Here is a 27,391-nt window from a genome sequence, read left to right as displayed (position 1 = left end):
CCAACTAACTCAAAAGGGAAAAGGAATAATTCAAAATCATAAATGTCAACTATATATTTAGAGAGAGATTAACTGCTTGCATCATCATATTTTATAACCAGGACTAACATGTTTTATTTGTCTTTATTTTTCAGAAAGTAGGTTTTCTTTTAATTTAATTTAATTTTTTAACTTTTTTCTTTATTGTTTTTCTGTTACAATTGTCCCACTTTTTCCCTCATTGCTACCCCCTACCCAGCCCACCCCTTCTCCCACGGTCCATCCTGACCCCGTTGTTCATGTTCATGGAGGAACTATGTTTTCAAAAAATTGTCTAGAACTTGGAAAAGGAGGGTTAAAGAAATAGTTAAAAACTGTCTTTTCTACCATAAACATGTTATTCTGCATGGTCTCTTGATGCAAAAGATAAAAAGAAACTCAAGAATTATTGAAATCCTTTGGAGAGCACAAGTTCTGCCTGGATAGAATAAAATTTAGAGAAATGTCAAGTTAGTTATGTTAAAGTTGACAATGTTATTTAATCACAATGAAAGATCTACTCATTATAATAAAACTGAAAACAACAATGTGGCCCGTGGTATAATTTTTATATATCTGAATTTTAAAAAAATTCTTTTAAGTACCTTGTATGTATCAGCATCATATCTGGTGCTTGGATTATATAAATTAATAAGACATAGTTCCTGATCTTGAAGGACTTAAAATCTGGTAAGGGGGAGAGGGACACATGATTAGATAATTTTAGTGTAAACTTGTAAAATTGGTAGTTTGAATGCTGTATTGTGATGATACAGAGGAAGATACATTTAAGAAGGTTACAACTGTAGAGAGGTCCGTTAGGAGCGGAAAATAAAAGAGGTCTGAAATTAGGTCAGTGATTGTAAGGTTAGAAAAGGAAAGTCAGATTAGAGAAATTGATGCGTGACATTGACCAGATACTAGGAGACAGGAGAAATGTTTATAAAGTCTCAATTGTTAGTTTGAGGAGGCAATAGATGGAGAAACAGTGGTCCCCCAAATTGAAATAAGGTATAAAAATGGTGAAGGATATTTAGGGTACCTATGGTCATTCTATTGGATTCGTGCAGAAAAATGGCGTCTAGCATCTAAACCTCCTAAGAGAGGTCAGGCTGGTAATAGTGATGGGAAGTACTAGAATGCAAGTCATCACTAAAATTCACAAGAACTAATGCCATCTCTCAGGGAAACCTGGAAAGAAGGAGGAATATAGCCATAACATAGGCGCCCTCCCCCCCTTTTTTTTCTTTTCTGTAAGCACTGATCTACTTTGGCTAATTAATGACATTTAAGTTCTGAAGGACTTAGGGGAAATGTAAAGTTATATCTAATTATTTATACTCATCAATATTATTGTTAAATTGAGAGGACATATTAAATATGTCTGTTATGAATGTGACATCATTTATCCCTTTTTTTATGCGACAATCATTTTAAGTAACATTTTCTTTCCCTACAGTTCTGTTCACTTGTATTCTCACCCAGCCACACTGGGAAAGATGAAAAATCCTGTCTCAGTTAGGAATGTGTTCTAATACTGGAGAATGGAAAACCTAACAGATTTTTAAGTGATTGAATCTATTCATTTGTACTCATTAATATCATAGTTTAATAACTAACACCCTGTTCACATTAATTTAAGAACAGACTAACTCCTATTCTCTTCATTTTACTCAGTAGCTCTGTTCTAGCTCTGCTCTGACTGAATTTTTGACACTTTTAACCTCAATAGTTACTTACCAAAGCATAACAAAATATATCATAGTGTTCTAAAAGAATTGAGGAATAACTCCTTTGTAACAACTATTTCTGCAGTTTCCTATACAATGTAAAATATTGTCAAATGATTGACTTGTAAGTGAATGGCAAGTGACTTTATGGAAAGCTGATCTCTTTTCTCCTCTTCCTACTCCATCTTTATCCCCATGATAATACACCTTCCAGTTCACTGTTTGCAATATTTTATTGCATTGACAAACATTCTTTATACAACCATCTACTGCCTCTCACTCTCCATCTGAAGTATTTCTGATTATTAAGTAATCAGTATAAACATTGCATGCCCACTTACCAGCTGAGGTAGTCTCTCTGTTCTTTCTAGTTGATTCCAGGTGTGTAAAGCATTCTTTATTATAGATGCATCACTTCAGATATATAGTTCTGAACATATGTGTTTTTCATAGAAGCTTCTTATAATAAGCTAATAGCTCAGTTATTTGTGTTCCGACTATTATAGATGGAGAAGCAAAATCCTAAAAAACATTTAATGACTCATCTGTGAGTTAGATACATAATTCATGTCTAGAAATATCTGTCAGGATTTCTAATTAGAATCATGTTGACTTTAGTCCTTTTGTACTTTTTTTCCTCAAGCATTTGGTTACTTATGCTATTCACTAAGCTATTAATATTATCTAACTATAATTCTTCTAGATTACCCCCCTCTGTAAGTTCATCAATATTTCATATTCTCTTGGAAAATATCAGTATGTTTTTTCTTGTTTAAGTATTGAGGCTAGGAAAGCTATTATTTTGAGCATAAATCTCTTCTTATTTTGCAGAGTATTTGGACTTGTGTGGGAATATAATAATAATACAAAGAAGAAGGCACCAATATATTTTAAAAGTCCTCCTATAACTATGATGAGCATTTACAGACCACTATGAATTCTAGGTGTTTGACATGTTTGTCAAGGGTGAAAACTGGCATTGATAATGAGACCTTGATTAAAAACTGACAAGTGCCATCATTTTCAGCTTTAAAACACTATCACTAAAAGAATGTATTTCATTGCATGCACTAATTTTCAGGTCTAGGCCATTGTGTAAGAAAATGGCCAGTTTGATCACTTCCCCTTTAATGGGACAAGTTTCACAAATTCTTTTTTTCTTAAAACTGCTTGTTTGGATTTTTTTTTCATATAACTTGTAAAGATTTCAGAACATTCATACAGTATATATGCTAAGGTATAAAAAAGATGAAAGGTTAAAAAGAAGCAAAAATATCTCCCATTCTAGCCATAATCTTTATGAGTTCAGTTTTTTTTTTTTTTTTTTTTTAACACAATTACCAAAATTGGCCCATGGAACAATTTCAAGGCAAAATTGAACTCCATGATCCAGGCAACAATAAAATCTTCTCCAAATCACAGAGTTCTAAGGAAAGAAGTATGCAAAAGCAGAAGTAAAAAATTTTATCTATTTGGGGCCTTCCTGTTAGCCTGAAGTATTATCTAATACTCCAAGATACTAAGAGCATATATCTAATCCAGCACTAATAAGACAAGTCTAAGGAGTAGACAAGATCTTAACTAATATTTTTTGTTTTTTAAGCAGCAAATACCACTTACTTCCCATTACTTTAAAATTACCTTGTTTAATTGGATCTAAAATGAATTGATCCTAGAATTTAAAAGGAGAAGAATTTTTTATGATATTCATTTCAGTGGTGAGTTTCCAGAACTAAATTTATATCTTGACAATGGTGTCTATAAGGGAATCCATATAATTATTAATATAGTTGCTTTTTGTCATGAAGCTTTATTAGGAAAAAAACAAAAGATGCTCTTTTGTAGATTTTTTAAAGAAATGATATATCCTCCACTTCTCCTATGTAATTGGAAATGATGAAGCTATTTTTTATAAGGCCCGGGCAAATAATTTTATTATATGTCTGTTTTATCATGGAGGTAAGATCGTCTCCTTGCATCTTCTTTTGCTTTGACATTTATTGACAGTCAAGCAAACAACTTTCTTTTTAGTGTAAGTCATGGGTAAAATTGATTTTTCTCAGAACTTTATCTCAGAGCCCACGTTTCTTCTGATATTTTTCTACAGGGCTTGGTACCAATTTATTGCTCCCAAGCTGGACAATCAATGACTTGTTGAACAGTCTTCCTGATGAATTAATTTCTGCTAATGAAAATAGCTATAAATTACTCTTCCCAGTAAGCATTTTGCTTTGTAACATGTAGCAAAGATCCAAAGACATATCTAATATTAGAAGTTCTAGACTTAAAAATAGATTTCTAGAGGAACAATTTGGGGCAAGAAGAACTTTATCAGTTAAAGCTAATGTTTCCCATGTGGATGGCAGGGCTGTGGCCTGGAATTTCTGGAGCCACCACCATTTAAAATTTTCCGTTACCAGGGCAGACTCTGGGTTAGATAAGGATTCAGATCCCTAGTTCTGAAAATATGGTCACATTGCTTTATAGACCTTTCTGTAGGCTCTTAAGTCCATCCTCAGAAAGGGCCTTTCGCTGACTTTGAGGCTTGGTCATCGGTGCTGCCCACAACACTTGAGTACGTATCCTTGATAGCTTACATTCTCGCTTTCCTGTCTGGTGGGTGAACATTGTGAGTATATGTAAATAGATGCCATTAATAAGCCGGCAGACACTGTGGTTAGTCCACAGACTAAAGTAATAGTAACTGACCAAAACGCCGGAGCATTATTCCATCAGCAATGGTGGCATTTTTCTTAGCTTACCTCAGCCAATTGCTAGTGTTAGAGGTGGGCTTCAAAACAGCTGTAGTTTCTCTAAAGAGGTTCAGGTTCATAATTGCAAACTAAGTGGGCAACCTCATAGATATGTGATATCAAAAGATCACTTGGTTATTTGCTTCTGGGTAATTTTAGAGTCATTGTTCACATCATTACTGTCCTCTGAGTATTAGCCTTTAGAAATAGACACCAGTATACTTCAGTCCAATTTCCAGCCCACTAGCCTAGAGAAACCTACTTAGGCTATAGAATAAAATGGTTCCAGATTGAGGATTTAGACAATTCACAGGAATCACAGAGAGATAACTGTTTGACTTAGAGACAAAATCATATCTTATTCATTATAGTAAGCAAAATGGAGTTCAGCATTTGCTGTTCAAACATATTTGGTCGTGTTGCCCAGTAACGAGGTAGGTCAGACGTCTAATGGCAGAAGACTGCTATGTAAGATAGAGCCCTAGAGTAAAACTAACTCGTTCATCATGGGAAAATCTAGTCCTGGTTTTCTATCTGTATGTGGCCTATTTCCAAACAATACTTCATTTCAAGTCAGTGAAATTTAGAAAACTGACATGGAAGTGGTTGACACATTTATTTGTAAGAAGGGATTTGTAAGCAGTTTCTAGTTCATTCTAGTGTAACGAGTAAAATTTTTTGAAATATTTTTATGGATTTTTCTTTGCAGAAGTACTAGAACACAATGAAATAAACTGAAATCCTTTCCAATCTCTTTCCAAGGACCTGAGGTTTTTGAACTATTTTTCAGAAAAAGATCTCTGCAAAGCTTTATGTGTGAAAGGAAATGTGGGTATGTATTTTCAACAAATTTTTAAGCATAACATGGTTTATCAGGACATTGTCAAATTCATCAAAGCTTGGGTGATGCTATCAAGAAAAATAAAGAAAATATTCATTGGAAAGGTATCAATAGGATAAATAGAATTACGTTTTTCTCTTGGTCAAGCAGAATTCAAAATATTGACTGCAATATCTTTTAAGATGCTCATTTTGTTAGGTTTTATCTGCCTTTACTTTTAAGGACAAAATGCCTATTTTGTTTGGTGGTCTGCTGCATCTAACATTTTCCCCTTAGATTTGCTAGTTTCACAGAAAAATATTTGTTGTATTTTGAATGTATGCATTTGTGTTATTTTTTAATGAGCAGAGACTGTAAACCTCTATGAAGCTCTATCACTGTTCTTTGAAGTTACTTGTACCTTTGTCAATGGATATAGTGTGAGCAGGTAACACAACCAGACTGAAGTTTCTGGTAAAACTTTCTGATGATCGAGGTTTGGGAAGGCACGAAAATAAATTAGCACCATGTAGAGTGGGTATTTATTAAAGCTTTGTGGTAATAGCATACCTATACTCTTACATTTTCAATAAAATTCATTGTTTTAGCAGCGATCACCTGCGCTGTATTAAGAAGATGCTTCTGACTTTCTGTACCAAGAATTTGCACTTGAACTGGTTTTAAAAATAGGTCAGGGATGTATTTGAACTTATCTTTTCTGTTTTCTTTCCTGATTCCCCCCAAATCAGAAGTGATAGTAAACATAATGAAGAGCATTGCACCCACTGACCAATAGAGAATCAGGGACATGTAAGCCACACTGAATTGTACCTGCTACGTATCAGATGGGCCAGAGGACCAACATCAAACTATTATAAAATGAAGCAGAGCAAACTGCCTTATTTGGAAATCAGACACATTTTAACCTTCAACTCAATCTACTTGATTCGAACATTTTAAGATATCAGCTAGTAACAGGAGGGTTATTTCTATTCTTCTGAAATATAAAATGTGAATGATGAAGTCTTCTTTGAAATATTTCTTCACATTTTTATAACCTGGAGCTATATATTGTTCTTCCTTTTCAGATAATCAAGGTGAAAATACTTTTTAAAAAGCATGACTATTAGAATAACCATCCCTCATATGCTGGGATCTCTATGTCAAAGGTTTATCCAAGTAGGTTTAGGACCAGAGTCCAAATGAAGAGCAGGAAATATACATGCCACAGAACTAGAAGAGAAGTCATTTCATAACCCTGAGAGGGCTACAGTGAAGGGGGGAGAGTAGCATAGTAATTAGGGTGGAGTCTGAAATAACAAGGGTGTGACTTCAAGAACCAAGCCAAGTTCATGAATAACACACAGTGTATAATTATGGTTTATCTATATATCAATCTCCTCTACAGGAAATAACTTTGTGGAAAAAGACATTGAATTAGCCATCTACCATCACAAATAGCCATGGGTTAAAATACCTTCAGAGCTCCACAGTGTTAATAATCCCCATAATTTTCACTGAATAAAAGATCCAAGAGTGTTAATCAGTATTGGTGATAAGCCAAGCACAGAGAGAAAACCAGACTCAATTTTCACTTTATGAACTAAGTAGTTATAATTTAGAGCTACTTCTTACATAGCTGATCCCGAGAGGACCTACTATGTGCAATATTCTAATTGAACAGACTGATTTGCTTTTAATACTAGTACTACCAAATTCACATGTATCTTTCCCAGCCTGCTTTCTACCTTTTTTTTTGCCTGGTGTGCGCCTTTATGTTGGTGTAACCATGAATATGATGGTATGGGAGAGAGAGGGGAGTGGCTGTTCCAGGTTTAATAATGTTTTTCATCAGCAACACTAGAAAGGGGAGTCTCCCCTCAGAACCCGATGTTACAACTTTTACTAACAATTTTGCCAAAATTTACCTATTATATAGTAGGCTGTTTTTCCTTCAGATGTATTAGTATTACAATACTCGGTCATATAGACGGATATATTTTTATAAGTTTAGGAAAGAAAAAGAGTTCACTTGAATTACCGTGGTTAAGCAATAATGGATATAACAAAAGGGTTACCATGATAGGAAAAAAGTAAAACTGTGAAGTCAGTTAATGCTGTCCTCTTTTTAGGCTCACCTGTCTCTTCTGTCCTTTCCCAGGGGCCTGAGTCCCTTGTGGGACAGGTCCTGTGGGATCCGCCCTGCTTGCCTTTGCCCTGACCTTTCCACAAGGTTATCAAAGTGTTCCTGTCCCTGTTCCATTCCCTTAGGCCCTCCTTTCTGCTCCATAATCTGATGTCCTAATTATTGCTAATGTGCTAATTGGCCAAAATATAATAATGTTAATTTTGGGAAACTGTACCGTCAATCCTCATGATTTGGTGATTGCACATTTGTGAATTTTCCTACTGCTTAAAATTAATTTGTAATCACCAAATCAGTCGTCGTCGGCAGCCGTCCGTCTCGAGAGACGATGGTGTAGCTTTTTAAGAGTCTATCTGCACCGCCGAGAATGGCTGTGCAGTCCGACTCGGGAGTGACACGGTATCTGTCTCCTCCCGTGTTGAATCGACATCTTGCGATGACGCTGGAGTGTCCTCTCCAGTGAAGCTGAAGCTACAGAGCCTGGGCAGGGTGATATGGAGGGTCTGCTGTTGCCCATGCAGCAGACCCCCCCTCTCTTCGCAGCTGAAGGGTCCAAGGGAAAGACGGAGTCAATACAGCTTGGCTTCAGGTGCGCCGCAGGAGTTGCCGGTGTTGACTACAGCGTCAAACCGCCTTAGGGACTCCGGCTCCGGATTTTCTGTCGGGCTTTACTCCCTTAGCCTTTCCCCTGAAGAGGTATGCCGCAAGGCAGCGGAGGTTTTTTGGAGTCAGAGTTTTCCTTCTCTGATGTGCCCTGACTGGAAGATCGAACCAGCGACACTCAGCTCGCAGGCCGACGCTCAATCCACTGAGCCAAACCAGCCAGGGGTTCACCAAATCAGTCCGCTGGTGCATTTGCTGTCATTCACAGAAATGCGTGGAAGAGGGGAGAAGTTCTGAGTTTCCCAGCTGAGGTCAAACACGCTGACACCCTACCTTCTTATTTCAGCTCATACGGTAAATAAGCGTTCTTTTTCATTGTCTATTTAGTGCCACATTTCTCACAAGTTTGTGCTTTTACATGGAAGTTTTTTTCTGTTCAAAATGGCCCCCAAGGATAGCGCTGAAGTGCTGTCTAGTGTCTCTGAACACAGAAAGGCTGCGGAGTGCCGCGTGGAGAAAATAGCATGTGTACCATCAGCTCGTTCAGGCATGGGTTACAGTGCTGTTGCCAAGATCTCAATGTTTAAAAAATCAACGACATAGAGTAAATATGTGCCTTTAAACATAAAACACATAAAACAAGGTTTGTATTGATGAGGTGATGAAAATATTGTGACGAGAGGCTCACGGGAACGTCACCCTGTATTTCCCCTGGGAACACCGTATTCCCTCTGTCAGTGTTGACAGTAACTTTATAAAATAAAACAACCATGATTAACAAGAATCAGCTGTATTTACTTCCTCCCATGAAAAGATTTCAATAGTTTAGAAATAAAAATGTAGTCAAGTAGCTAAAGGAAGAATAAAAAACAAGCAAACATGGAGTCATATCATCCAGAAGTAAATAAAGGTCAAGTTCTTGAACCAGAGAACTGTGGGGGCCTATTACATTTAAGCCAGCCTCCAAATTCTGACCTTCCAGGTAGCAGAGGCAAGAACAAATAAAGAAAAAGCAAATAATATAGCTTTTCCTATCAGATTAAAAAAGTCTATCATTTTATTGGGTATTTTTTTCTATCATATTCTAAGAGTAACTTTACGGCATGAAGCACATAATACATAATAGTTCTAATTGTAGCTTTATAAATGATGATGCAGAAGAGCCCCTCACGTGATTTCCTTTATATCGACAATAGGAAAACGCAGGCATTCATAGTATCTCTGCGTTGCTCTAGGGAGGATTTCTACAGGGATCTAAAGTCTGTGTGTTGCTTCCACGTTATGCACACATTCACGTCCCTAAAGAGCTGCCCCCTCCAAGCCTTCACCCTTTTACATATCCATGCTCACTTTTAGCTATGAATTCATTCACGCCCCTGGTGCTAAGAATTTTCTGGTGAAATTTGGGGGAAGATACAAAGGGTAGGTTCCAATACTGTAGTGAGTAAAGAAATGTTAAGAAGGAAAAACACCAAAAAGATTCAGCAAATGTTTATGAACTCCTTCAGACTTCCCCACGTCATGGATTGTTTGTTGATGACCAAATTCTTGAGTTTAATTTGTCCTAATTATTTTTTTATTGATTTGATTATTAGCTCAACTCTTGTCAGAATTTATAAAAATAAGTGTGGCTGTTTTATAAACCTACATTATCAGCAATTTTTGTATAGGGATTTTTTATATTGAGTCTTGGGCCTTAATATTACTAAAATATTAAATGGGAAAAATTTGTGGAACTTATTAATAAATAAATGTACATATATTTCTACAGGCTCTAGATAAGGAGACATTTAAGTAGGAACAGGCTGCTGACCTATAGAGGAAAAAATAAGTCTTGAGAAAACTGAGGGAAAACATTTTTAACCATCATAGTTTATAAGAGATATAAACAATTCAATTCTATAATTTTAAAATTAAGAAGAGAAAACAAAAATCTTGATTCAGTTAGATATAACAAGTACAATTAAATGGAGATGCAATTTGATTTATTGGAAATAATGTAAGTTTTACTGGCAGTGCCTTACCATAATGTAATAATTCTGGAAAATATCTTTTGTATCAAATATATATATATATATATAAATATAAAAAATGCATTTATGGTATGGCATGGGGTTATAAGAGGTGAGGGAGGTGGAGGGAGCTAAAACATAAAATCCTCAATTACTCATAGCTTTTTAGACAAAATCTTCAGTGGTGTATATGCAGCATTTTATACATATTTTTTAATTTTATTCTGTCAAAGAAAATGCTCCCTTTTTTAAGGAATAAAGAAGAAAATAAACAATATTCAGATGATGGTACAAACTGCAGTACAAAGCTGGCAATACCGACAAATGGGGCCATACTGGCAAACAGCATCTCTGGGGCACTGTTTTAAATGTTCACTCCTGAGTTTATTTATGGAAAGTACGAATTAGAATTGTAGTTACTGGCTATTCAGAGGTGTTGATGTGTAACAGATCCGAACATAGGGGAGTCAGGGCTTGCCTTAACCCCAGCATGCCCTGGTGTGCTGGCCCTTGGCCGGCGGAGGACATTCCCTGCCTTCCCACCACTCCCATCCCGACATCCAACAAACCCTGATGCCTGTGCAGGGAGGCTGAGGCTCTCTTCTCAATGGGATGATAGGTTTTTGGTCAACTGTTTTTAAAATTATTAATATTGAAGATTCTTGACGTATTAGCTAGTGACTGTCATGTCCAACAGAGAATCTCCTTTCCTGTCACTCCTCATCCCCTGCAATACAAAGAAGGACCACTGGGAATATATAGAATACGTAAGCCAAAATAAATTTTGGAGAGATCATGTAAAAACCATTCACAATAGAAAAAGTAAACAGCCCTCTAACATATTCCTGTCTCTGATAAGCTATGAATGAATATAGTACTGGTTTGATAAGTTAAATGACATTCTGCTTCTCCCTGGCAAGTGTTTACTCATAGGTTTTAAATAATAAATTAGCTAAAGGTAGACTCGAGCTAGAAACTTAACTAGTTAAATCCTTTGTCATTTAGCAGAGTCCTCTTCACACATAGACACTCACTCCTGTATTCTATTAAGACCCTCAGCTCCAAAGGGCAATTCTCAAACTCCTGGATTATCTCATTTTGTACGCTGTCCAAAAACAATGGAAGAGAGGCCAGTCATGTTACAAAATATCTGTTCTTTTAAAAAATCATTTATGGTTTGTTTAAAAAGGAGGCTCCCACCTTATTCTAAATACATTTACATTTGTTCAAGTGTCACTTATGAACAACAGACCTGGAACACAAGTGCTACATAAAGTGATTATATCTGTTTATTTACTTAGAAACAAAGGGAGCACTTAGCGGTGTGTCATGGTTCATAGCTCAGTGACTGAAGTTAGTACAGAAAAGTGCTTCTTCACTGCCTTTTTTTTTTTTGCATTGATTTTCATGCTCAAATACAAATTTTCTGACCTTAGGAATGCATGTTCTGAAATACACTCTGGTGGTATCTTTTGTTTAAAAGCAACGGGCTGTGGATTCTGATTGACATGGATTCAAATGTCAAGCCTGCCAATCATTAGCTGTGTGTTTCTGGGCAAGCTAACTAATGTTTCTGTGTTTCAGTCTTTCCATTTGCAAAACCCCCAAAGATTCTTGTGAGAATTAAATGAACTAATGTATATAAAGTGCTTAGCACAGCGATTTTCGACTTTTTTCATCTCATGGCACACAGAAACTAATTACTAAAGTTCTGTGGCACGCCAAAAAAAAAAAAAATATATATATATATATATATATATATATATATATATATATATAGCCAATCTGACAAAAGGTATAGTTTTGATTCATTCATACCAGATGGCTGTTGTTGTGTTTGCTGCTGTTATTTTTATTTTTTCTAATTTAACAATCTAAGGGAGAAGAGGTCAGTGCCCCTGACTAAATAGGCAGGTTTTGCAGGTTTTAAAAATTCTTGCATCCCGCCAGTTGAAAATCACTGGCTTAGCATAACAGCAATGCAACAGGAGGTTGTTGACATTAATTCCAGTGACAGTCTGGCAACTCAACAAGTGGTTGTTAATTCTACTTACATCTAACCACACTAAAAAGCCAGAGTACAATAGAGAGTCAAGTATTTGGGCAAAGTCCTATCAGTTTTGTTTTCTAAGTGAACCATATGTATCAGTTTTTTCTCCATACAGTGATTCTTCACTCCTCTTTGAAATCATTTATTTTAAATTTTATAATCTTATTTGTTTTGAAAATATGTAGTACATTCATGTGCTTCAAGGCACAAAAGTATACAGTGCAAAGTATTTTTCCTTTCCTTGTATCCCATCTAGCTCCCCTTCCCAGAAGCAGATCATCAAAATCTGTTTTATACTTGTATAAACAGTGAGACACACTTATTCTTCTCCCCCCCTTTTTTTTTGCATAAAAGTTAGTATACTATTTAAGGTTGTCAAATGAAAGACATGACATCCAGTTAAATGCACAATATTTGGGACTCACACTAAAAGTTTAATGGGTGTTTTAACTGAAATTCACCTTTAACTGAGTATCCTGTATTTTATTGGCTAATTCTGGCATCCCTAAATTACCCTCCCACTGTTTGGCATCTTGTTTGTCTGCTTTTGGTTTTTTATTTATTTTTTGTATTAAAATCACCTGGGGTGCTTTTAAAACACCCCCATCCAAGCTCACACTCCAGACCAATTTCATCAGAATGTCTAGCGATTGTACTTGGGCAACAGTATATTTTTTCCAGTGATTTTTCTTTCAGTGATTTAATGGAGGAATAATTTACACACTAAAAATCACACCCATTTTAAGTGTATAGTCCAATGCTCTTTGACAAATGCATACACCTGTTTTTAGTTAACAACATATTTTGGCTATTACCCCAAAATCACGTCTGAAAGTATAAACCCTTTAGAGCAAGCATTATATATTCTGTGCTACTTTTGTTCATAGGACTTGAGCACTTTATAAGTGTTTCAGATAAATACATGTTGAGTAGGAAGAGTCATTTATTGCAGTCATTCAGAGATTGCAAAGACATGGTTGCCAACAGGGCTTCCTACCAAAAGTTCATCTACAGATGTTCATGCGTTGGCTGAGGGGTAAGCCAGGTTCTTTACACATATATACCATGTGACCCGTTTACACAAGAGAGATTGGGACCGATATTAAACACATTTTTCAGGCCATGTAGATAGAGGAGCTGGGATTCAAACCATGTCTGACCCCAAGTCTTGCTAAGGTCATGTTCCAATCGAGCCTAATTTTGAGATTCCACCTCTCTCAACAAGATTCAGAAACTTTGTACTTTCGAAAAAGATTCAGAACAGCTGTTTCTGTTTCTCAGCAGACGACTTTCTCAGCCAAAATGCCTTCTAGAGAGAACCAACCAGAGAAACCAAACAGGTAAAAAATTTTGGGGGGCTCAAGTTTCTTTCATCTCTATAAAGCCCTTGCAAGATAGTTCTGGGTTTTGTGTTTGTTTGTTCGCCCATCTTGGATCATCTGAGCAAGAAAGACTTACGAAAAAAGTTGAACAGATACAATTAAAAGTTGCAATTTAGGAGGAAAGGAAGCAGTGTCTTTTGCTAATGAATCTTATCTTTCTACTCAAATCATGTGCATTTCTCGTACCCATGTCTTGCTGTGTGACTAAGTGAAGGAACTAAATTAGAACAGTAACGGTTGGATATCTTCTCCCTGCACATGCCAAGTATTTCCTTTCTCTTTCTCTATGGACATGTTTTATAAAAGGCATGATGTGGAGACAAACCACAAAAACATTCTAGTTTCTGCAGCAGAGAGTACAATGTGAATATAGGTTTCAAGGTTGTTTCCTGATTATGATGTCTTCCAATAAATTTGAGACAGACTCACAGAGTAGAAACGGAATTCTATTCCTTGCTTAGCTTCTTTCATCTGTCTCCATGATTACAAGACTTATAAAAATTTCTTCCATATAGTTAATCCTCAGTAAATGTTTATTGAACTATCTGGACATTCTCTTTTAATATTTTATTTATTTTTTAAAGAGAGGGGAAGGGAGGAAGAAAGAGAGGGAGAGAAACATCAACGTGTGGTTGCCTCTCACGTACCCCCAACCGGAGAGCTGGCCTGCAACCCAGGCATGTGCCCTGACTGGGAATCAAACCGGTGACCCTTTGGTTTGCAGGCCAGCGCTCAATCCACTGAGCCACACCAGCCAGGGCTCTGTACATTCTCTTTTAAAACTAAGGATATACTGTATTCTGGGTAGTTTGGCAAAGTGGTATATCCGTGGCACTGAATCTGCAAGCACAGTCGTTATGAATTCAGATACTGTAGAGCTGCAATGGGATCTTAAATTCTTTGAACTTTTGACAATTTCCATTCACCTAGAAGCATCTTTAGATGACCGACTAGCCTGAAATCCTAACATTTAGCAAAAAGTTGATGAGAAAGAACTCTCTAAGGTCTCGTGACTTTCAGAGAGAACTTCATGCCTGGCAGTCCCTGGCATGTGAGCTCATTAAAAAAAAAAAAAAAAAAGACATCCATGAAACCACAATTTGAGTGATTCCAGTAGTTTGGAATTGGGTTTTGGCCCAGAATCCAAAGGATAATGCTGTGATAGCAAAAACGAAATTGCAAGTATAGTTTTCTTTTAAAGACTATGAAAGAAGAAGAAAATGCAAATCATGTCAACTTCTTAACGTTTTATTAGTTCTCTTAATGTTTTTTATTTAAGTCTGTGAATTGGTCTGAAGTGTTTTGATTCTGTCTCTTTCCAAAGTATCACAATCATGCGTGTTGGGCCATACAGGGGCTTCCCTTCATGTGTATTACTGTGAGCACCTTATCTTGGGTGAAGGACTTGCCTTTATAAGCTCAGAATGATAACATAGTTCTTGTCAGGAGTTCATAAAATTCCCCTTTATCCAGCCCAGGCCTTTTATTATCTCCTAATGTTTTAACCTCACTTCATCTTCTTTCTTCAGACCACTTTCATTTGAATTTTTTTTGGCAGCTTTTTGCCTGCGGCTTCTTTTACTTCTGAAATCAAGTGATGCAAATATGTCTTTGTAAATTCTAGCTGAACAGTTTGTTATTCCCCCTTTGCTCTTCACCATTTTATTGCATCTTGTTTCGACCTGGAGCTTTAGACTTAGTGTATTAGCAAACATGCAGATTATTAGATATTCAATTAAATGCCACTGGTACAGGGCAGAGTGGTTTTCCCAAGTTAATTATTTACCACAGCTTTTAGAATCTGAAGAGCTTGACAAATGTGGGCTGACACCAGCCACAATATGGATATTTAGAATGTGTATGACGTCTTGGGTAGGGACTTGCCTTTGGACACCCACCCTCCCCCTTTTCTCAGTGTCCCTCCCTCTGCCCATTGACCTTATTTTATTAGGTTTCTTCTCTATTTTCCCATTCAGGAATGTCATTAATACAAATATGCCTTGTTCTAATCTTTATATCCTTTTCATAATCCATTCAAATATATATATATATATATATATATATATATATTTTTTTTTTTTTTTTTTAATACCAGGTGTTTTGCTAATTAAAACTTACCTTGGAAGACTCAGTTTTAGGGACTGTGGGAGGTAATGAATTTGATGAATCAACCTAATCAACACTAATGAATGGACCTCCTTAATAACTTCTTTCCCTAATACAGTTAACATTACTTCTATTCACTAGCACCATTATGTCTATTGCAAGAGGCTTTCGTGAGGACTTTAGGCATTGTGGCAAAGCAGGTGCTGGGATCCAAAAAGTCTTTCTGTATACTTCAAAAGAAACACTGTCTATGCCCTGACTTGTGTGGCTCAGTGGGTGGGCATCATCCCATGAACCAAAGCTCGCCAGTTTGATTCCCAGTCAGGGCACATGCCTGGGTTGTGGGCCAGGTCCCCAGTTGGGGGCATGTGAGAGGCAACCGATCGACGTTTCCCTTGCACATTGATGTTTCCCTCCCTCTTTTTCTCCCTCCCTTCCTCTCTCTCTGAAGATAAATAAAATTTTTTAAAAAGAAACTCTCTACAGAGGCCACTTTTAGAGAACCGTTAAGGAGAAAAATACAGGAAAAAAAACGAGGTTTTCTGGAAATTTGTCTTTGTGTCACATAGGGGAAGATGAACTGTAACTCTATTTTTTAAATGTGTGGAGGTTGAAAATTAAAGCAGGTAAATTAAAATTTTTTTCGAATCCTCCGTAAGCTTTCTATAATACCAGTTCTGAGAATTCACCTTGGCTGAAATTTGGCCCCGGGCAGACCTGCCGGCAGACTCCCATACCTTACTGGGCAATTAATTATCCTCCATCCAGGGATCAAGTCCAAAGTGAAACCAGGGCTCAGTAGCAAGCTTCTTCCTTCCATTTACATAGAGTGTGAATTTTATTTGCATCCAATGGTGATGATGCTTTATGGAATTTTCCTGAAACACTCACCATTTTTCATATATTTCAAAACATGATTCTTGATTTTACTATAAATACAGGTTATTTATATTATGTATCCTCCAAAGTTGATGTCCACAATAATGAGTTGCCCCATTAAGAGCCTTGCATATAGAAATAGGTGTGGGGAGCATGTGGAGGGGTGTCAGCTGGGAGGAGGAGAAAAGGAGAAGGAGGGAAATGGTACAGGAATTAAGAAGCATAGTAGGAGGGTGCAGGATAGACAGGGGGATGTGGAGAAGAGCTTATATACACGACCTATGGACATGGACTAAGTGGGGTAGGATTGCTGGAGGGAGGTGGGGGTGCTGGGTGGAGGGAACCAAAGGGAAAAGAAATTGGGACAACTGTAACAGTATAATCAATAAAACATACAAAGGGTAAAAAAAGAAAGAAATGAGGGTCTGAGCCAAGATTCTCTTGCATTAGATTCTGTGATATTGCAAGTGGCAATGACCAAAAAGACAAATATCAGCTGGGTCAGAAGGGCTATACAAAAACTAAAATAGGCTGATGCCATAGGAAGTGAATAGGAACCTTCTTTAGGATTGGGGACCCTACAAGATCTGCCTGATGAAGGCACATTTAAACTCAGAACTGAATGATAGTGAGGAGAGAGCTTGTGAAAACTGAAGAGGAGGAAAGGTGATGGGGAACGGCCAGTGCGAAGGCCCTAAGACAGGATGAAACACGGCTTCTTCAGGGAACAGAGAATTGGGAAAGAGTTGTCAGCCAGGTCACATACTTTGTAAGGCAGAGGAAGGACTGCGGGTCTTATTTTCAGTTTGCTGGGGTGCCATTGGAAAATGTTAAGCAGAACAGTGATGTGGTCTTCTAACTCACATTCTTAAAAGATAACTCTGCGTGTTCTGTGGGGAGTGGAGGCAGGACAGGCAAATCCAGAGGCTTCTTCAAGTTAGGGGGCACTAAGGACCTGCAGTGACCATACAGTTTGTTCAGTTTAGGGCCCTTCTGAGAGTGGAAGGAGATGCTATTAATAGAATTGGAGGCCAGCACTGGGCCTGTGGTTGCTTTAGCTATTACAGTTGTCAGCAGGGTAGTGGAACCTTTTATGCTGTTTCATTTAATCCCACCATAAACTCTCTGCCTGGTGCGTAGTACATGCCTGATAAATGTTTGTTGGGTGCGTGAGTGAGTGAGTAGATGGGTGAACCCCGGGGGAGGTTAGTATCTTTGCTTTCCAATTGGAGCTGCGTTACCAGTAGAATGTGAGGGCTAGTTTTGGTTATAAAACTCATACTCTTTCTCGACTTTCTTCCCTAATAACACCTCATTATCTTCACTTTTAAACATTTCTAAACCGTCTCTCATGTATTTCCATTTTCTTCCTTCATTTCCTCCTCTCTCCTGGGTTTAGTGTTTGCTGTACTAGTTTTTATCAAAAGCCAAAATCAGAGAGGTCATTGACAGCGGAAAGTCCCCAGGCAACTTTCTGATCTTTCCTTTGAAGCACCCTGTGCCATGTTTAATGCCCGACTTCGTAAGGCCTCCATCTGGGCAGTCCGTCAGGGTCCATTTAATGAGGCTGATGGTATGAGGTGTGCGAATGTGCCACTCAGTGCTTACACAAAGAGCTTTCTTCTCCATCCTCTTCTGCCCTCCAGGCAATTAGGACCGCCTGACTCCCAGTAAAGGGAGCGAGGCATCATTTCTGAAGCGCCCCATCCCACTCTTTACAGGTTAAAGTAACTTTTGCATGGTCAACAACTTGCACCAAATTCTCAACCAAGAAGGTAATCTCATTCTCCTACTTTGAATTATGGGCAGAGAAGAACTCAAAAGTGTATATTTTATAAAATTTGTATTGTAAATTATATATATTTCTGGCTTACCCCATAAACATTCAAGTAGACTTCTCTTACGACAAGATCAGGTTAAAAAAAAGACTGGCTTTAGGGAGTGCATGCCCAGCCTAAAGACCTTTCCATGCTTGATGTACCTGTATGCATGTGTGCATGTGTGTGTGTGCATGAGTGTGTGCATATTAAATGCATGACTATGCCTATGTGCTCATTATGACCTTACTGATCTTTTGCAATCAAGACTTGATGTAACCCAGTCAGTGCGATTATGCCGGAGAAAAAAATGCTCCAGCCTGCATTCTTGTACTCATTCTCCATTTTTTACCTTATTTATCTATATTGCTTAAGAAAATGTAAACCTATCCACCATGAGATATAGTATATCATTTACTGACATTTGTAAAATTATTCAATTATTCAACAAGACACTTTACTGTACTTGAATTTATAAGACTAGTTTCTGTTTTAGAGCCTAGGGAGAGTCAGCTCTTCTAGAAATGGGGAGATTTTCAGGTGTGTAATATCATAGTCCCACCCTCTGCTTAATTAGGGGAAATAAAATGGACTTCATATTAGCCTGTGTTTGCCGTTGTATAAATATGAACTGGAAGAGTAGCTGCTGCTGTTATCAGAGAAGGGCAGAGCCAACTTGATTCTAAAATATAAACTCCCTAATAGTCAATGGTATATTTAGCTTAATGTATTTAACAGAAATATATAGACAGAACAAATGTGAAACTTCTCTATTTTTTATCTGTGTAACTAGAATTTATTTTCCTAAATTTTAACACGCAAGCATTTAGCCTTCATAATTTTGCCTCTTGTTGTAATAATACTTACCAAGATGGGCTCAGATTTCATCAGGAAAACCTTTAGTTTAGTGATAAGGCAACTCTAACTTTTATTTAGTTAGAGTCACTGGCACCTTAGGAAACAAGACAGTGAAAGAAAGATATTTAGATTTTTCTTTTTAAGATTTGATGAAAACGATATAGGAAGAGCCTTCTTTGATTCAAAGAAATAGATTGATTCCCAGGGATTTCTTTGGGACCCAGACCTTAATGAAGGGGGATTCTTTCCTCACCAAAATGTTAACATTTACCTTTCAGTATTTTGACTTAGGATAATAAATTATGATATCTGTCCTTTCATTTCAAAATGCCAGAAAGTAAAATGTAAATCTTTAATGGAAAATGTCATGTTTTCCCTTGGACAGGAATGGACGTCAGGGAGGTGTTCTTGCAGAGATAAGATTCCATATAACCCAACCCACGTTCTAACAGCAAGCCGCAAGCTTTCCTCGCAGTTTGGAGCAACTCTGGAAAATATAGACAAAGCTAATTTTGTAAGAACTATCTTATAACGAATCTGAGTTTATGAAAACTCCAACTCTTGGCATTTATTTCTTTGCTGAAATCATGATTCTTTTTCAGTGAGAACAGTCACTGTGGATTGGAGTAGTCAAGAGAGTATGCTTCCACACGAAAGTCCCTTTTTCGACTTAAGGAAAAGTTGGGCAGAAGGATAATGCATAATTCTGAGTAGCAACCTTATTTAAGTGTAATTTCAGTAAACCACCATACTTTTGAATATTTCATGGCTTTCCTCAGCCCAAAATTGTTGTTAACCAAACAGTGTTTGCCAGCTCTCAAGTTAGAGAATACTGTAGCGTGGAGAACCACAATGCTCTATGCTAAGGTTCTGTCCATTATCAGAACCTTAGCAGGCTCCTTGTGAGACACCAAGAAGCTTCCTTTTGCTCTGTTCTGATTAGACTTTAAAATGTACCAAACAGCAGGGAAGGGTGGCCATAGCTGTAAATGTCGTTGTGCTGATGATAACTTTTCTTTTCTCACCAGTAACAGCTGGGGGTGAGAGCTGTCAAAGACAAAGTTATAAATGTTTTATATTGGAAAATGCTAGGTGAGTTGAAGACATGGTCAATTTATTAGGTTACTGCCAAGAAGTAAACAATAGACTCATTAAAGCTATAATTAGTCATTGTTGACATATTTTATTTTTAATCAGGGCTCCAAGAGGGGATAAAACTGACTAAAATAACCTACTGCTTTGTTAAGTAGAAGTAAAACCAGCTTTTTAAAATTTAACAATTCCTTTTCCCTGGGATTTTTATACCACCGTTCTTTTCCTCTGAGAAATGTGGTGACTTCATTTTAGGCTGTAAAATAACTATGTTAATTAATTAATTATTGTTTGTTTTCGTTGTATTGTAGCATCAGTTAAAGTGTTAGGGTTTTTTGTTTTTGTTTTTGTTTTTGTTTTTTAATTTTTCCCTATTTTTTGCCTAGTGTAGAGTGGAGGGGGAATCCAAAGTGATAGAATGCACTGAGCCAGGTATTTCACATACAGACTACTACAGATAAAGACCCTAAGAATCAAGGGTTAAGTAATTTTCCCACGGCCACGTGTTGGGTAAATGACTAAAAATGAATATCTAAACCCAGTGCTATGAACTGCAACAGCTGCCTCTTACCATGGTCAATCCTTGTTCCTGTAGATCCAACCTCAGCAGCCAAGGCTCCTTGAGAATGTGTCTCTGCTCCCATTTGAGCCAAGTTTCCTCTAGCCAATGACACTACTCTGCTCATCCCAGTCCCTCCCTTCTCCATTCCTCATGAAGTTACAGCTCCATCTCTCCTCCTCCATGAAGCCTCCCTGCTTACTTCTGTTCCCACTTGCTCATCCTTTGAGTATTTTTCTTCTCCTCTAAACACCTTTTAGACATAGAGCCCTAGATTTTCTGATGTAGAGCTCATTTTAAATAATTGATTAGATGAAGGGACTTAATGTTTGTTTATTTTCTCCCCAACTACACAAGGATTTAGAACCATGCGTAATAGCCTTCCTCATTTTCCATTCTGCCTCATGTCATACATACTACAGAAATAAAATTTTAATTTAGAAATTTCAATTACTGTAAGCATCTACATAATGTAGAAAGACCCCTTGTGAGACAAATAAGCACTTCCTTTGGACTAACTCCATTTATTTTTGTAGGTATAATCTCTCTTTTCCAGCATTTGCTAAGCTTTGAAGGGTAAATATCAGCTGTCACAGACTCCGACCAGCGGTGTCCACAGAGTTGTGGATGCCACAAACAAAATCACATGGCTGCACTAATCCAGTGGAGAAAAGGGACAGAATGGCCACTCTCTAAATCAGTGAGAGCGCCATGACCCTTGCCTGGACAGGCTTTTATTCCTTTCTGGGCGGATCACATCAAACAAAGTTACCAATCTCTTTGCTAAGGTTGCTTTAGATGGTTGTTGTTTACAGATAATAAAGAAAAGAATGTTGCGCATGCAAGGAAACGATGAGGATGGGAGATTTGACCACACCCTGTCCTTAAAACAGTTCAGAATAGACCTTGAGAAGTTACTTTAAAGTTATACATTAAACATCTGTTGTTTTTCAGCTCAGGGGACGAAAGTTCTTTAGCAAAAGCAAGCCTTTAAGCAGTATAGATACAATGCAGGCCTGATTCCCACCAGAAAGCCGATCTGTGGGCCTGGCTCCCGTGTGCGCCTCACGCCTGTCGGTTTTCCGAACCAGGGCTGAGCTACTTTCGCCACTGCCACACAGACCAGTTCCCTATAATCAGCTAAAACAATGACCAGCCAACATTCTTTTACCAAAGGGGCCTTGGATTTTTTGTCTTTCTTATTCTTGGAGTTACCTAGAATTATGTTTAACTGAGAAGACTGTAATAATATGGCACTCTTCTTATTTTCATAGACATGTGCCTATGAATCAATCCCTAGATGCTATCTAATTTGGCTTCCTTACATCTCAGAGAGGCAGACTTTGTGGGCAGATATTTGGATTAGTATGTCCTTTCTCAGATAATGAAGCAAAGCAGTAGAAGCTGGCATGACTTCCTCAATGGAGCAGCCAGCTGGAACCTAGTTTTGCAAGATGATTAGGCCAATGTCTGAAAACTTAGCAAAACATCTTTTAAACAAGCATCTCTTTAACTTAAAACCTTATTTTTTCTTTGTGAAGACTGTGTTTAAGAATAGATGCTTCTCTATTTATATATACACTTAATATCCTTGCATAGATCACATAACTCTACAGAGAAAAGAGATGGATTGACTGGAAAGGACCTGTCCAGGAACTTTTGCTGGTTGGCCCATTGAGGCAGGTGACGATGCTCAGAAAAAAACCATCTTCCCAACCTGCCACTGGTTTAAATGATATATCTTCATGAATGTGGTCCATGTTCGACTCCCATTAGCTATATTATGAAAATGATGTTACATCCAGCTATTAGATTAGGAATCAATCATTGGCAGTGAGGATTCTTATGGTTCTCAAACTTGGTTGCATATTGTAATTACCTGGAGAGCATCAAAAAATACTGGTGCTTCTGCCTCACCATCAAAATTCAGATGTACTTGGTTGGGGGTGTGGCCTGGGCATTAGTGAGTTTTAAAATCATCCACGTTTGAGAACTACTAAGCTGGAAAAACACATTTTCTGTTCTTAGTGATTGATCTCAGGAAGTCTCTTGGTAGAGACTCTACCAAGAGACTTCCTAATCTGCTTTATTCCATCACAAGATTTTCCAGCCTTGAAGAGATATGATTTGTATCAAAGATTCTTTCAATATAAGGCTTTGCATAATATCAAGGATTTTACATTTCTTTTTCTTGCTCCTTAGCTGAAATTCTGGCTGAAAGGACCTAGGAAAACATTTTTATAAAAGTAAAAAGTCATGCAGCCCCCTTATAAAGATGAGCAGAATAGCTTTTCAGGTCAAATAACTAAATCTTTCTAAAAATTCTTGAAGCTTAATTTATTGAATCCAGTCATTCGTGAAACATCTTTGTCCTTGTGTTTACAGTAAAATAACATTTTGGGCGTACCTAATTGTCAGGGAAGCTAAATTTAGAACATGTGAGGAAACAAAAGTTCTATGTAACTGGGAAGGCACATTAATTGCATTATAGTAACAGGTCCCACAGAAGGAACCCACGAGCTGTATCCCAAGCTTGGCTGCTGGTGATGAGCAAGAGGAAATTGCTCTGAACTCGTGATTTTCCACCTTTTCCATCTTCTGGCACACATAAACTAATGACTGAAGCTCTGCATCACACCAAAAAATATATGTTTTGCTAATTTGACACACAGAAAAAAAAATAGGTATAAGTTTGATTCATTCACACTGGCTGGCTATTGTTGTGTTGACTGTTTTCATTTATTTATTTGACAGTCTAAGGGAAAACAGGTCAGTGCCCCTGACTAAATAGTCAGGTATTGCAGGTTTTAAAAATTCTCGTGACACACCTGTTGAAAATTGCCGTTCTAAACTGTGGCAGGATCAAATAAGATCAACTAACTCCTTTCTTGACCAATGAGTTTTTCTGCCCTAGAATGAGTTGAATTGCTGGAAGGGGTTACAAGTCTCAACCTTCTGGAACACATGCCACAAGGTACAGAATGATGATGGGGAAAGTAGTTTGCAAACCTGGCTGCTCTTCTGTTCTAACTTAGTGAAATATTTAAACTCCTAGCTCCGGCACCTGCCTGTAGAGATTCAGTAGGCTATTATGGAAAGGCCCTAGAATTTGTATTGGTAAACCCTCACCGAGAATATTGATGGTCAGCCAGGGTTGGCTCCCACGGGGTAAAATATGCAATCAGGTTTCATTCCAGTGTTATTTCACAGGGTCCTGATAACCTACCTGCCCTGCTGTTTCTCAAAGATTTTTCAATTAGTCTGATTTGTGAGCACATTTGCTCAATACATTGTTTCTCAGGATCCTATTAAATAATAAATATTGTTACAAACAATAAATTATTTTATTTGTGGTAATTAGGCTCAGAGTATATTCTGCATGTTTTTCCCATTGGTTTCAGGTGGCTATTATTGTTTGCATACAGAAGACAACACTAGTAAACAAGCATGAATTAACTCCTCTCTAAGGTGAATCAATTATTTTAAAAATAAAATATGATATTCTTACATTGTTGAGCATTAAAAGTAATAGTTTTATTGAGATTTAATTCATCTACCATGAAATCCACCACTTTAAAGTATATAACTTAGTGTATTCACAAAGATAAGTTACCATTACTATCTTGATCCAGAACATTTTCATCATCCTTTCAAAAAAAAAAAAAGAAAAGAAAAAGGGAAAAACCTTATATGTATCAACAGTCACTTCCTACTCCTCTTCACATCCCCCGGAAAACACTAACTTGTTTTTTATCTCTGAGTTTGCCTATTCTGGACATTTCATATCAATAGAATTATAAAATAGGTAGCTTTTTGCTTCTGGTTTATTACACTTAGTATAATGTTTCCAAGCTTTGTCCATGTTATAGCATGTATCTGTACATAATTCCGTTGTATGGATATGCCACGGTTTGTTTACATTCACCCGTTGGTTAACATTTCAATGATTTCCATAGTGGGACTATTATGAGTATTTGTGTACAAGTTTTTATGTGGACATACGTTGTCATTTATTTGGGATATAGAGAAAAAAGTAGAATTTCTGAGTCTTAGGGTCTCTCTATGTTTAACTTTGTGAGAAAGTTCCCAACTTTTTCAAAATGGCCACACCATTTTACAGTTCCATCAGGGACACAGGAAGGCTCTATTTCTTCATGTCTCTACCAGCACTTGCTTTGTCCCTATTTTTTTTTATAGCCATCGTAGTGGGTGTGACGTGTGTTTCATTGTGGTTTGGATTTGTACTCTTCTAATGACAAATGCTGTCTTCAAATCATCTCACATGCTTTTTGGCCATTTGTAGATCATCTTTGGAGAAATATACAAGTCCTTTATCTATTTTTTTAGTTTGATTACTTATCTTCTTATTTTTGAGTTGTAAGAATTCTATATTTTTATTTTTAAGTATATTTTATTATGTTGTTACAGCAGTTTCTATTTTTTCCCCTTTGCTCCCATCTGTCCAGTACCCACCTTCCCCCAGCAATCCTACCCACCTTAGTTCATGTCCATGGGTCGTGTATATAAGTTCTTTGGCTTCACCCTTTCCTATATTATTCTTAACTTCCCCCTGTTTTGTACCAACCAATTATGCTTCTTAATCCCTGCACCATTTCCCCATTTCTCCCCCTCCCCCTCCGGCTGATAACCCTCCAAATGATCCCCATACCTATGATTCTGTTGCTATTCTGGTTTGCTTAGTTGGATTTTGTTCTTATTTTTTAGATTCAGTTGTTGATAGTTGTGAGTTTGTTGTCATTTTAATGTTCATAATTTTGAACTTTTTCTTAAGTAAGTCCCTCTGACATTTCATATAATAATAGCCTGATGAGGATGAGCTCCTTTAGCTTTACTTTATTTGGGAAGCACTTTTTCTGTCCTTCCATTCCAAATGATAGCTTTGCTGGATAGAGTAATCTTGGTTGTAAGTCCTTACTTTTAACCACTTTGATACTTCTTGCCAGTCCCTCCTTGCCTGCAAAGTTTCTTTTGAGAAGTCAGCTGATAGTCTTATAGACACCCCCCTTTGTAGGTAACTCTCTGCTTTTCTATTGCTACTTTTAAGATTCTCTCTTTATCTTTAACCTTTGGCATTTTAATTATGATGTGTCTTGGTGTGGTTCTTTTTGGTTCTTGCTTGTCTTGGACTCTCTGTGCTTCCTGGAGTTGTATGTCTATTTTCTTTACCAAATTAGGGAAGTTTTCTTTCATTATTTTCTCACATAAGTTTTCAATTTATTGCTCTTCCTCTTCTCCTTCTGGCACCCCTATGGTTTAGATGTTGGCACATTTAAAGTTGTCCCAGAGGTTTCTAAGCCTCTCCTCATTTTTTTCAATTAATTCTTGTTTTCTCATTCTGTACTGGTTGACTGTTGTTTTCCTCCTTATGTTCCAAATCATTGATTTGAACCCTGGTTTCCTTCTCTTCACCATTGGTTTTGTGTGGATTTTCCTTCGTTTCATTTAGCATAGCCTTCACTTATTCCTTTATGCGTTTGCCATAATCAAGCATATCTGTAAAGCTTATAAGCAACTTTATCACCAGTGTTTTGAACTCTGGGTCTGTTTGGTTGGCTCTCTCCTCATTTGTTAGTTTGGCTATCTCCTCGTCACTTAGTTCTCCTACTGGAACTTTGATCCATTCCCCCTTTTGGGCCATAGTTCTCTGTCTCCTCATCTTGACAGACTCCTGTGTTTGTTTGCCTCTGTGTCTTAGGTAGAGCTGTTGCTCCTGTTATGTTGTAAGGGGAGGAACCTTAGGTTTTCTTGTCAGTATAGGGCGACCTGTTTCACCACGTTGTGGTGCTGTATGTGGGGGAGGGGTCTGAGAGGGAACAATGTCGCTTGCTCAGCATTTGCCCCTTTTCCAGACACTCCTTCCACTTCCATATGGGACTGGCGCCTCTCTAGTTGTTGCCCTGGCTGTCGTTCCCAGAGTGGGTGGGTCTGCAGACATTCTGGGACTGTGGGGCCCTTTAACCAAGTGGACTCTACTGAGAGACTGGCAGTTTCTCCCTCCGTCCCAACCCCCACTGGTTTGCACAGTCAGAAGCAATGAGGCTTGATTTTGCCTGGCGCTGGGACTGCGTGGTTGGTCTGGTGCTGGGAGTGCTCCCCAGGTGTCCTTCATGATTTTTTAAAATGTGTGACTGCTTTCCAGCAGCCTGCCGCTGCCACCACTGCTGTCGCCACCACACTGTCGCATCCTCTCCGCCCTGGCTCTGCCCCTCCTACCTGTTTGGATGACTATTTCTTCTTTATATCTTTGTTTGTTGGACTGCCATGCAGCTCGATTTTCTGGAACTTCTGGTTGTCCCTAGTTTTGAGGTAATTGTATTCCTTCTTAGTTGTAGAGGGAGACACAGCATGTCTGTCTAGGCCTCCATCTTGGCCAGAAGTCCTATAAGAATTCTTTATGTAATTTGTATTCAAGTCCCTTATGATTCACAGATATTTTTGCTTAGTCTGGGGGTATATTTTCACTTATTTGATATGTCTTTTTTAAGCACAAAAGTCATGATGAAATGTATTTATCTATTCTTTTGTCACTGGTTTGTTGGGTGTTA

General features: G+C 37.7%; 1 protein-coding gene across 7 annotated transcripts in view; it reads left to right on the top strand.

The window, feature by feature from the left end:
• Positions 1-27,391, top strand: part of RAB27B (RAB27B, member RAS oncogene family) — a 126,888-nt gene that overhangs the window by 73,330 nt on the left and 26,167 nt on the right. For 2 of the 7 annotated variants that reach the window (XM_090285481.1, XM_090285479.1), the window contains exons 2-3: positions 8,339-8,424; positions 13,417-13,472. The exons of 3 other annotated variants lie outside the window; for them this stretch is intronic. In XM_090285481.1, coding sequence (XP_090141607.1) covers positions 13,435-13,472 — 38 coding nt within the window. In that variant the 5' untranslated portion in view covers positions 8,339-8,424; positions 13,417-13,434. Of the gene's footprint in view, positions 1-8,338; positions 8,425-13,413; positions 13,473-27,391 lie in introns of all 7 variants that reach the window. 2 more of the 7 variants (XM_090285480.1, XM_090285483.1) reach the window with 2 other exon arrangements.

Source organism: Furipterus horrens, unplaced genomic scaffold (genome assembly GCF_987537825.1).
Source record: "Furipterus horrens unplaced genomic scaffold, mFurHor1.1.pri manual_scaffold_8, whole genome shotgun sequence".
Taxonomy (NCBI): Eukaryota; Metazoa; Chordata; class Mammalia; order Chiroptera; family Furipteridae; genus Furipterus; species Furipterus horrens.
This window is presented reverse-complemented; position numbering and strand designations above follow the sequence as displayed.